We start from the raw sequence: 11,002 nt of genomic DNA, 5'->3' as shown, positions 1-11,002 counted from the left end.
CAAAATAAATAAATTCTGATATCACTCAAAAATATCTTTAATTATTATCTTTGTCATTTTTTGATCTACTGCTTCCTGAAGGTCTTCCAGTTATTTTTTTTCTTTTTTTGTTGTTCCTTGGTGTAGCTAACAATGGCTTATGAATCCTTCAAACATGAAACATTTCTAAATCCCAAAGACATTTTCAACACATTCTATTAAAAATAACCAGTTTTATATATTCAGTTCTTTGGGCTCTCAGGAACCAGCAGTCTGTTAAAGACATAAAGCAGTTCAAAAGATAACAGTTTAAAGACCCACAGATGAAAACTTCCAGTAGATAATATACTAAACTATCCATATCTTAGGTGCTGGATTAGGATATTATTTTCTATTCACATAATCTTTGTTAGTTTTGTTTAGTTGTGAGCCTGGCTAACTGTGATACTACACCTGAACATAAAGCAATGATAAAGTCAGTCACAAGTAACCTTTACATTCCTGACCTTTTTTTTTCTCTTTCATTTCCATCATTGCAATGACTATTAGTTTTTTCATCTCAGCTACTACATTTAGCATCACGTTCTGCAAGCATCTGGAAAGATGGACAATTGGCATGTAGACTGAATGCAAGATATTTGAAGTATAACATCCAACATACCACTGCATCAAAGCTACCCACTGCAAACACTAATACAGTGTTCTGCAACTTCTGGATGTGTCCAAAGTCCAACACACTCGAATCAGATGACTGAAACATCTTCTAATCCATTCATGTTTTGTAGACTCATGCTAATGACGGTGTGTTGACACAAGGAAACATCAAGAAGTTGCAGGACACCAGGCTCTCGAGGACCGGAGTTTTGCACCTATGTTCTAAGGTCAGCGAATTTCTACAAAGATGGAGATTGATTTGCGCTGATGTTATACGTTTACATTTCTGTAAAGAATCTGTGGCAGCTACATTTCAGGGAGGTGGACCTTGTCCTCAAATACATAAGAAAATCCCACCTGCTTGATTTGAACAAACACTTCAAAATCCACCCCCTCTGGGGTTTTTTCTACAGCTTTACAGAAGTCTTACAAGATTTTTAGAAGAGGTAAAGGATTTTTCAAATGAATGCATCTGGCAACAAATTTATTGTCCCAGTCTTTCACCAACATGGCCATATTTTGTTCAAATAAGTTATTAAATGTAACAGTAATTAATATACTACTTGAATCTTCTTTTGTTATACTCTAGTCTACACTTCAGTTCACTTCTTGTTTGGCGACCTTTGCGACATTAAGCAGTAATTTTGTTGCGTTACAACAATGTGAGGACATAAAATAAGCAAGATAAAAGAGAATATACAACCTCCATTTTTTTCTAATTTTCACATGGCGATTGTTATTGATTAAAACCAAACTCGAAGCAGAACGATGCAACACGAGATGCAATCTCATCAGACTGTACTGTTCTCTCACATGAACACATAGAGTTGAACTACAGCAGCAGTTTTTTAACTTGCCAGAGACAAAAACTGATACTTTAGATTTTATAAACTGTTCTGAAGATCATCTCAGATTCCCCTGCTGTCCACTGCCATCCTCTACTGCTGGGAAGCATCCTGCCAGCTCATTGGTCAGTCTGTGCTCCTGTCCTTTCCACAGAAAGTGTGTGGGCTGTCCAGACTGGCCACTCTCTGGTGGATAAACAAAGCTCGGACTCAGCTCTATGGCCAGGGACGACCTGACCAGTCCGACCCCGCCCGAGCGCTCTAGTCCAGGATGATAAACCCGACCGCTGACTGGATGCATGTACAGCGCCTCTGGTTGGAAAGGAACAGAGAGCTTCTCTGCGCCACCACAATACGAGAGCAGCTCCTGGTCTCCTGCTGGGTTCGGCAGCAGGTGGGTGAAAACCACCGGCCTGTCGTCGCAGCGCAGGAAGTTCCTCTCTCTACCGCACAGAGACAGGAATGGAAAATCCTCCTCGTAACGCCCGCTCTGATTTATCCGCAGGCGACTGAAGAAGAAAACCAAGAACTGTTTATCTGGAAAAATGAGACAAATGCATCAGATGCTAAAACTTTGAACAAAAATGGTATTTAAAGCTGTAGCAGAGAGCTTAGTGTTAAACTGTGCTTAAAATAATAAATAAATAAAATAAAATTGCACTAAAAGATTATCTTCAGAAATACTTCATGGAGACCGGTTCAAAGGGTGCTGGTTGTTGGACGTTTTGCTGTCTTCCACCATTTCTGAGAAAAATGAGCTGCCTGAGAAGCCTCCACATTTAAACCTGATGCCATCTCATATACATATTCATGTTTTCTTTTTTGATAGACAATTATCTAATAGGGTCATATTGTATTGACTGGGTTTATATGGTCTACCTCTAGGGGGCAGTAATCTTCAAGATAAATCACTCAAAACTGATTCAGCAAACCTGATACTGCAGACCAAGTATTAAGATTTTATTAATTCACAATCCAAATTTAGATCTCCCAGTTGTGTATTGTCTGATTGCTCTTAACTCTGACATTACATGTGTTCTGTTATCTGCTACTGGGACTGCACAAGGCTGTAATCTGGTGCACCAAATATGTATTCTTTGAGATTAAGGTTTTCTGTAAAGGATTCTATATAAATAATAAAAAAATAAATTCGTAAAAGTAAATTCGAGTAGACCAGGGCAAAATGGTGCCCCAGGACCATTTTGCAAAACATTAAATGGCAAATAAACTGTTCCATTTATTCAGATTAACTGTCACTGGCTGCAAACTGTAGAGTTTTGAGTCTGAACATAATGTTTATGTTTCACATTAATGAACATATAATATTGATGATACGCACGCTGAATAAGTGCCATTTGTGATAGACTTAAACACACACATACACTTCTTACTCTGGAAAAACGACTAAAGCGTCGCTGCATTAATATATTTACCTTTATTTTAAATAAAACAGATTCCCAAACAAAAACAAAAAAACAACATATTTAAACATCACTTTCTCAGGAGACAAAATAAAACATCCAGTCATATTAATGGAGCACTGAGTGATACTAGTAAACACTCCAAATATTTCTACAATTGAGACTTAAATAAGAAACTCTAACCTTTAAAGCAGGTGACAAAGTTCTTCACTTTAGTGTCATCGAGAAAAAGCTGCAAACGTCACAGAAAACATAGTGAACAACTGGAATACAGTTTGTTTGAAACGTTTTATTTCTGGCTTAGACAGATGCTCACCTGTCCTTGATGGTCAATGTAGTAAAAATACTCCCTGATGCGGGGTTCGGGACTCTGGCCCTGGATGTATGAAGCGCTGTTTCTGGAAATAATGAAGCCGCCAGGCGGACAACGAAGATCGGTCAGAGTTCTGCAGCTTCGAGCCGCTAACCGAAGGAATGACATGACCGGTTTGACAGGCTTCAAATGTCCTGGGTTAAAAAGCAGACAATATAAGGCACAGCATTCAAATGACGACTGGTTTGTTTTTGTCTTCAGGGAAGGTTATGACACTAAACTTGTGTCCTCATGGTTTTGTTTGTAAGAGTTCAAGTACCGTCCGACCGGAAGTGCTCATATTTTGAGTCGCTGCCCCCTGCTGGAGAAAATGCTTTATAGATTTCAGTAATACAAGCTGCCCTCTACTGGAAGGAGTGTTTATTACAGTCAAAATCCGCGGATAATAGGTCATAAGTAGTATAAACAAAATGAAATGGTGTTAAATATATAATATGATAAATGCTTGTTTTTTGTTGTCCTAAATTGAATCAAACACCAAGATTATTTAAATCAAACTATTAAAATGTTTAGACAAACCGTTATCTTCAGTGTTTAGTTTATTTTGAAGAGGTGTTTTTTTCCCAGTTATTTTTAAGTTTGTATTTTTTCCTTGTTGGATGATTTGTGAATCCCAGCAGTACAGGCTGTACAGAACCTAAATATATCCACCAGAGCTTTTTAGGTTTTTAAAAAGATTTTCTACATTTAGCCTTATCATATTTTCTTGACTCTTGTATTACCCATAAAACTTTGGATGTCCTTTAAATGTAAACTTTGATGTAGAGGAGATTATGTTGGGGGACATATTTACCAGGAGTTAGCCTTGGTTCCCTAGTCCCACTTAAAAGAACTTTTGTTTTAGCACTCCAAGACATTTTGGTTACTTGAATGCACCAACATTCCGAGGACAGCTTAAGGATGGCCTCTTGATATTCAAAGAAGACTGAACACAAACAAAAGCAAATTTTGCTTCAATACTTTTACATAAACTGGGAAAGTGAGGGAAAGGAAACCCATCATCTATGCCTGCCAATGAAACAGGATTAAAATTATTTTGCTCCCAACATGCTAATGAGAATAAATCTGAAAGCTATGTACACTTGCAATACATTACAATCACCATTATTTCAGTTGACAGCAGAGTGTCACAAGAAGCTGTTTGAGTAAGCTAATATAGTGCAAGTTCACACTGCATGCAGTCCCACTGTTCTGGAAATTTTAAATTACCAATTTAAGCAGGATATGGTAATCATTTTGAGTAGCAAATACACATAGGAATTAATCAGATGGAGAAATGTAAATATATAAGCAGATTTGTGCTAGCTTTGAAGTTGATTGCTGGCAGCTTCACAGTCACCTTCTGCATATGGCTTGGGGGTCATCACACTCAAACTCTGGTCTAAACAGGCAAGATAAAACCACATGCAAAAGTCAAGTTCAGAATTTAAGGTGAAATATGTCAAAAGTCACTCATCCACCATAGCATTACTAAAGCAAACTGATCAGCTCAATCCTTATGCCTTTTGTGATGTCACCAACCAAAATTTAGAGCATAATTAGGTGTTCCATGCACTTTTTAAACTTCGTATTTTGTGAAATTCAGTAGTTGAACTCCATAATGCGTTTTCATTTTCAGTCTACACTGACAAATGAAAAATAAATAAATACACCAGTGTATAGTATCTTTAAGAAAACTACGACGTGGTGTGAAAAAGCAGAGGAGGGCTCTTTAGGGAGATTTCAATCACATAAACAACAAGATGGCTGAGACTCTGAGAGACAGTGCTGCTGCTGTTGAAAGGTCAACTCCTCCAGAGGCTTCTTTTGGCTTCACAACAAGGACTGACAGCACCGAACAAAGCGGCTGATTCATTAAATGTTCAGAACTTCATCCGGAAGGCTCTTGGTCTGTGCTGAAGCTCCAGCTGAAACCGACCTGACCTGATCACCTGCAGACCTTCCTCTTCCTCCTCCTCTTCCAGGTTAGGGTGGAGCTGTCTCTACGTGAAACTCTGACAACACAGTAGGTGTCAGAAATAATAGAAAAGTTGGATTAAAAACGGCATCTGTCAACCTCACAGTAAGTTAAAATTCAATAAATCAAAGTTGGTCCGAACTATTCGCTAAACTTTTGAAGCTAACGCCAAAAAATATCTGATAATGTAAACAAACGTAAAACGCTACTAAATTTTAGAAATCAAAAGTGTGTTTAGTTTACGACTACGAGATTAGTTTCGGGTGTTTAAAGTAGTCACTGGTTTTAACTATATCGTCTCTTAAATAGTTACACTATCTACCTTGTAACGTTTAAACCTGACACTGAAGTTAGCTTCCGATTCGGTGCTACTCCTGTACTTTCAGGTTAAACTCTGTTTTTACTCTCGGTATTAGACTAAAGGCTCGACAAATCACAAACTGTGCTCTTATTGTTGTTACATAAGTGCATAAATATTCAGTCTATGTTTGACTAGTCACATTTTGAAATTAACTGCATCTCAGATAATGCTTGAAAAACATTGATATTGTTTTTATTTTAAAAAAAAGAAAAATTAAATCCCTTAAAAAAAAAAAAAAAAAATATATATATATATATATATATATATATATATATTATTTTATCAGGACCTTGTCTAAAGTGGTTTTAATGTCCAAATTAAGTGTTACCATTTCTCTTTTTAAAAATGACAAATAAATGAAAGGCTTCTGGCCAAACTGACTGTGATGATATTCTGTATGCACGCAAAATAAGTTAATTGTCAAAAACTTGAAAGTTGCATTTTGCAGTTTATTTATCCTGTTTGAGAAAACAAAAATCAACTTTCTAGGGTTTCCCATAGCTTTTCCCACTCTTGTTAAAAAAAAAAAAGCCAAAGGCCCACCCCAGTTGGTGTTGACCCCATACTTGTAGAAATTGTTCCACAATTCTGCTTGACTGACTTATAAAAGCAAACAAACTAATAATTCTAATGAAACCATGTAAGTAAGTAAAAAATATATGGTAACCCAAAAACAAAATTTACCAAACTAAATAGCCCCGAGTTTAATTTGTCTTCCTAAATTATCATGAGTGAGTGAGTTTTGGATGGCTAGAGATGGGTGAGTCCTGATGAGACCGTGCTCGAATAAACGGGCAAAGAAGATGGATGGATGTTTTCACAAAGCAGAACATATGTGACACATTTCGTTTTTGTTGTTGTTGTTGTTGTTATTTGTATTTTTACTAACAGAACTTTGTGGATTTACAAAACACAAAGTACATTTTAAAGATTAAATTGGTCTTCAATAATTTAGTCCAGATGGTGACCAGTCTTAAGTTCCAACGTTTTTCAACAAGACCCAATATAAAGTCGTCCTAATGCTTATAACTAAAGTAAAATATTCACATATTTGTTATAGGATCTATAAACAGGTCGAATAATTCAGTCAAGGTCAGATCATTCTAAGTATTTTGCATTTTGAAGTAAATCTGTTCAAAACTCGTGAAGATTCTTTAAAATAGGGGGAATATTCCTTTTGTAGTCCCAATCACGAGCTACGAATCAGATGCGAGCTTCAGCGTGGTTTACCTCAACCTTGAGTTATTTCCGTCAACGGCGGAGGAAGTTTTTGAATTTAAATGATTAAAAAACAAAGACAATTTTCTAAAGCGCATTTAACATAAAAATGTTACTTTTACATGTATGCAGAGTAATTTTCTTGTCATTTAAAGGTCATTTATGTGTAATTTACTCTCGACAGGTATGAAACAACCGCCCCATTCCAACCGGGGACACCGGGAGAGGAACGGAGAGCAGAGGCGGCCCCGGGAAAACAGGCAGTCCACTCCGGACAGGTGGGACAGTAGCACTGCTATGAACAATGGAGGTTGTCCCTCTCTCTGGGCTTGGTTTTTAACAACTCTTGCCTTTATGAGACCTTATGAAGTAAACATTTTTTGTAACTTTTTGGATGACTGAAATTCACGTTTACATTTTTGGGTCAAATCTTTAAAGAGACAGTTATCCCTGATACTGACCAAATGTACTTTTGAATTCGGGAAAAGTTACCAAAAATTTTCTAAAAAAAAAAAGTTCTTTCTTGCCAGGTTTTCTGGCACTTAGCAAATAGAGATAATTTTTGGAATTCTAACTAAGCTAAACCAAGAAACGTTAGGTCTGATTTAACTTCAGACAGTAATAAAAAGTGTCTTTTTATTTAGTCTGTTTAAATATCTGGTTTCAACTGTATGTTGAAGTAATCACGTCCTTAATTTCAACTGATCAAAACTGTGTTTGACCATTTGTGCTTTGTTTGCCCATTATTACACGGGTCCTATAGGGCTGCATGATATTAAAAATAACCTTACAAGTTTTTTTTTTTGTTTTTTTTTTTTTCTATTACCTTTATTTAATGGCTTTCTTGAATAGTAATTTAAGAATGGCTATTTCTTAAATGCCATAGTCTACAGAATGTGAAGCTTAATCAGCAACAAGTTGTATAATGCAATAACACTGATTTATCTAATTTTAAACATCCAAGTGAAATGAATCCTACAGCCACACTAGCAGAAAAACTGATTAAATTACCTTTAATTTTACAGTGTCTTTACTGTATGGTGTGAAGTAATTTCTCTTAGGGTTCTGAATGAGCTACTAGCATCACTCAAATTGTATTTTTATTTTACTTTAGTTTAAAAAAGCAGTGAAATAATTTTTATCAGATGGCCTTATAGTTTTAGATTGTTGCAACAGTTGTAGTATGTTGGTAATGTTTTTCAGGAAAACATGTCTTATTTGTCAAACAATAGTGGGTTTTATTTTTTAGCAAATGACAGAAATTATATTAATGTTTTGCTCAGCAAAAAAATATATTGAATATTTAACCTGACTTCACATAGTCTAGACAGAAGATTATTACGTCCTTACAGGTTTTACTTCAGTAAAGAGGATCTGTCTAAAAGAATAGTGTCATGTTTAATTTGCTACGATCTTCTAACCTGACGACATATTAGCTTGTGCTATTAATCTGACATTTATGTTTGATATGCATTGTCCCTTTTAAAGTGTATTGCTATTACTGTCTTGATCAGAATTATATGGCGTTCTCAACGGATTAAAACAAGAAAAAATACTTGTATTCACCTTGTCAAACTGTAATTAGTATTTTATATGTGTTCCAGCTCTTATACTGCCCCCCATAACAGCCCCCCAGAATCCGAGCCCCCTTCCAGGTATTCGAGGGACGCTCCCCGGGTGGAGCACCGGGACTCCAAATGTACCAACATCTGTTCCCGGAGAGGTATGCAGACTCTCAGAAGAAATATGTGGGTCAAATAAACCGAAAGCTGCTCTCAAGGCAGCTGCAGCGTAAGAGTGCGGACTTTGGTTTCATCAAGCTTCATTATTTCCTCCTGTGAAAACCGGTCCGACCGGTTTGCTGCTGCGCTCTGTTCTCAGAGTTTCAGCAGACAAAGGTTGTTGCTGATTCTGGGAAGAAGCCAAGCTACTCTGAGACTTGGAGAGTTTTTTTTTTTTTCCCCCTAACCAATTTACAATGCTGAGAGTTGTTTTTAGTTTAGTTTTTCTTTGTTATGAAACTAATTGTATTAACAAAATACAATAATAAACACAAGTTACTTTTCAAGTTACAACTTTGTGAAGTCAGAACAAGTATCCAGACTAACTTGGATACTCTTAAACCTAAGAAGTGGTTGTACAGACCTTAGCAGTAACAAGCATATTAGGAAATTTTGCCCCATTTTTCTTTGCCTAGCTGTTCTAATTCAACCACATTGGCATATTTCCAGCCTGTTTGAAGTCATGTCATAGTTTTTTATTCAACTCTAAGCCCAGACTTTGACAAGGCCACTCTAATGTAGCCATCCAGAGTTGGATCTCCAAGTTTCTTTATACTTAATTGTTTTTACTTTAACGATGGAACCAATTTCCCCTCATCTTTCTTGTCCTGGCCAGGCATCGTGCTGATCTGCTCCGTCCTAACCAACGCCCTCGTCCTGATCTGCGTGGTCGCGGCCCAGATGGTGATGTCAGGCTTGTCGTCGATGGGCGGCATGGGCGGCATCAGCATCGACAGCAGCTTCAACTTACAGGGCACCGAGCTGCAGGAGGTGCGACGACTGGACATGGAGTACAGCCAGATGAGGGCGCCCGGTATCTACGGCGGCATCGCCTTCAGCCTGACCTTCGGGGTCGTCTCACTGGTGTTTGTGGTCGCCGGGAACAAACCCGCCTACTACATGAATCAGAAGCTGCTGGTGGGGGCGTTGGCTTTCCAGGCAGTGGGTGCCGTGGGCTACGTGGTCGCTGTGGGCCTCTACCTGCACTTTGTCATCCAGGTCAACTCCACGGAGACGTGCAAGCGGCGAGAGATTATATACTCGCGGAACGGCTACACCTGGATGAACTGCAACGTGAGCGGGGGTGACGCAGCCGTGGCGCTGTTCGGGCTGATCACCGCCATCCTGTACACCGCCGGGACCGTGCTCACGGTCCAGACAATCAGGGGAGTGAAGCGCTACCAACGGGAGAAGAAGAGGCGACATGCGGAGAAACAGGAGGGCCAGGGGAACCACCGCAGGGCCCCGCTGAGGGCAGACACAACGTCGGTGTGAGGCTGAAGGTGTTCAACCAGCTGGGTTCAGATCGGAGCCAATCCGGAGAGGAGGACCAGTTTATAACGAGAGCTTAAACTGATCACCAAAAATGACTCCCGACATGGATGTGTTCACAGTAAGATGACATAGTTCATCATCCGGCAGAAACCGATGAGTCACACATTACTGACATTCAACCCAACACTGATCATAGTTGCAGTCGACTCCTTTTTCTGATCAAGAAATCCAGTCGTTCAGGACAAGTGTCTAATTTTAAGATTATTAACACCATCAGAGTTTTCAGCTTATTTGACTTCATAGAATCAGCTGCAGAATGACTTCCTGTTTTTTCTACCAATCACAGTAAAGGAAGTATGGATGTAATGTAAACTCTCAGAGCCATGTGATTTACAACAAATACAAAGAACAAGCAGGAATCAGTCGTGAAGCAAAATGGGACATTTACTTAAACTGCTTGTTTTTCACCTGTTGCCACTTTTAACTTTCAGATTCTTTATTAAACTCAGGAAATAATGTAGATAAGTTTTTATATTCTGTAAATACCTCTAGTAATTGTAAATCATGTTTCTTATTTTGTTTCTCAGTGCTTGAAATTCTTGCAGTTGTGGTGTTTGACATTTTTTTTATCACTTTAACCAGATAATGAGCTTAAGGATCACTGGACTTGTTTTTAATGTGATGGCAGTTATACAATTTGTTTTTACATCACAGATTTATTCTTTTGTGTTTCTGTAAACTAAAACCATCAGGTGACATTAAAATTGACTTGATTTAAAGACTTGTGATGTTTGCTGTAATCCTTGCTCCTGCAGGGTGCGTCATGACTACCACAAACAGGACAGTGAAGCAACTGTTTAAAGGCTCGATTACCAACAAAACAAACTCCCACTTCAGAGGATTTTTAGAAAACAGAGCAGCAATTGTCACAGCAGAGAAAATGCCAGATATTGTGTTTTGCAGAAGTATTCACACCTCTTAAATTTAACATTTTCTCATGTTATAGCCACAAACTTGACATATTTTGCATGACAAACCAACTCAAATTAGTCAATAATGAAGTGGATGGAAATGTTTTTAAAGTCAATCTACAAATAAAAATCTGAAAATTGCCACACGAACATGGATCAACCACGTC

At 38.0% G+C, this 11,002-nt stretch overlaps 2 protein-coding genes across 5 annotated transcripts; one reads left to right on the top strand and one right to left on the bottom strand.

The window, feature by feature from the left end:
• Positions 1-1,100: 1,100 nt before the first annotated feature.
• cunh8orf82 (chromosome unknown C8orf82 homolog) lies at positions 1,101-5,268 on the bottom strand. 3 transcript variants are annotated; one of them, XM_015019229.1, is made up of 4 exons: positions 5,191-5,268; positions 3,216-3,406; positions 3,083-3,131; positions 1,101-2,015 (listed from the first exon to the last, which is right to left on the bottom strand). In XM_015019229.1, exons 2-4 carry the CDS (start codon positions 3,378-3,380, stop codon positions 1,537-1,539), a joined length of 693 nt encoding a protein of 230 aa, XP_014874715.1. In that variant the 5' UTR covers positions 3,381-3,406; positions 5,191-5,268; the 3' UTR covers positions 1,101-1,536. The 3 variants fall into 3 exon arrangements, with proteins under 3 accessions (XP_014874715.1, XP_014874721.1, XP_014874704.1); XM_015019235.1 differs by having other exon boundaries at positions 5,196-5,268; XM_015019218.1 differs by lacking the exon at positions 5,191-5,268 and having other exon boundaries at positions 3,216-3,683.
• On the top strand, positions 5,150-10,644 carry LOC106937607 (MARVEL domain-containing protein 3). Of its 2 annotated transcripts, none has more exons than XM_015019207.1 (4): positions 5,150-5,236; positions 6,993-7,086; positions 8,413-8,531; positions 9,206-10,644. In XM_015019207.1, the coding sequence occupies exons 2-4, from the start codon at positions 6,995-6,997 to the stop codon at positions 9,862-9,864; spliced, it is 870 nt and encodes a 289-aa protein (XP_014874693.1). In that variant the 5' UTR covers positions 5,150-5,236; positions 6,993-6,994; the 3' UTR covers positions 9,865-10,644. The 2 variants fall into 2 exon arrangements, with proteins under 2 accessions (XP_014874693.1, XP_014874683.1); XM_015019197.1 differs by lacking the exon at positions 5,150-5,236 and adding an exon at positions 5,246-5,334.
• The last annotated feature ends 358 nt before the right edge of the window (positions 10,645-11,002 follow it).

The sequence above is a fragment of the Poecilia latipinna genome, unplaced genomic scaffold, assembly GCF_001443285.1.
Source record: "Poecilia latipinna isolate Pla-1442-1.1 unplaced genomic scaffold, P_latipinna-1.0 Scaffold81, whole genome shotgun sequence".
Classification (NCBI taxonomy): domain Eukaryota; kingdom Metazoa; phylum Chordata; class Actinopteri; order Cyprinodontiformes; family Poeciliidae; genus Poecilia; species Poecilia latipinna.
The sequence above is the reverse complement of the archived record's forward strand: the minus strand, read 5'-3'. Positions and strand labels throughout refer to the sequence as shown.

Excerpts from the sequence above, each read along its gene's own strand:
- cunh8orf82 (XM_015019229.1), bottom strand. The coding sequence starts at position 3,380 with ATGTCATTCCTTCGGTTAGCGGCTCGAAGCTGCAGAACTCTGACCGAT. Across the intron at positions 3,132-3,215 it reads ACATTGACCATCAAGGACAG|CTTTTTCTCGATGACACTAA; the intron begins GTGAGCATCTGT and ends TGACGTTTGCAG. Across the intron at positions 2,016-3,082 it reads CTTTGTCACCTGCTTTAAAG|ATAAACAGTTCTTGGTTTTC; the intron begins GTTAGAGTTTCT and ends TCATTTTTCCAG.
- LOC106937607 (XM_015019207.1), top strand. The coding sequence starts at position 6,995 with ATGAAACAACCGCCCCATTCCAACCGGGGACACCGGGAGAGGAACGGA. Across the intron at positions 7,087-8,412 it reads AGGCAGTCCACTCCGGACAG|CTCTTATACTGCCCCCCATA; the intron begins GTGGGACAGTAG and ends TATGTGTTCCAG. Across the intron at positions 8,532-9,205 it reads CAACATCTGTTCCCGGAGAG|GCATCGTGCTGATCTGCTCC; the intron begins GTATGCAGACTC and ends TGTCCTGGCCAG.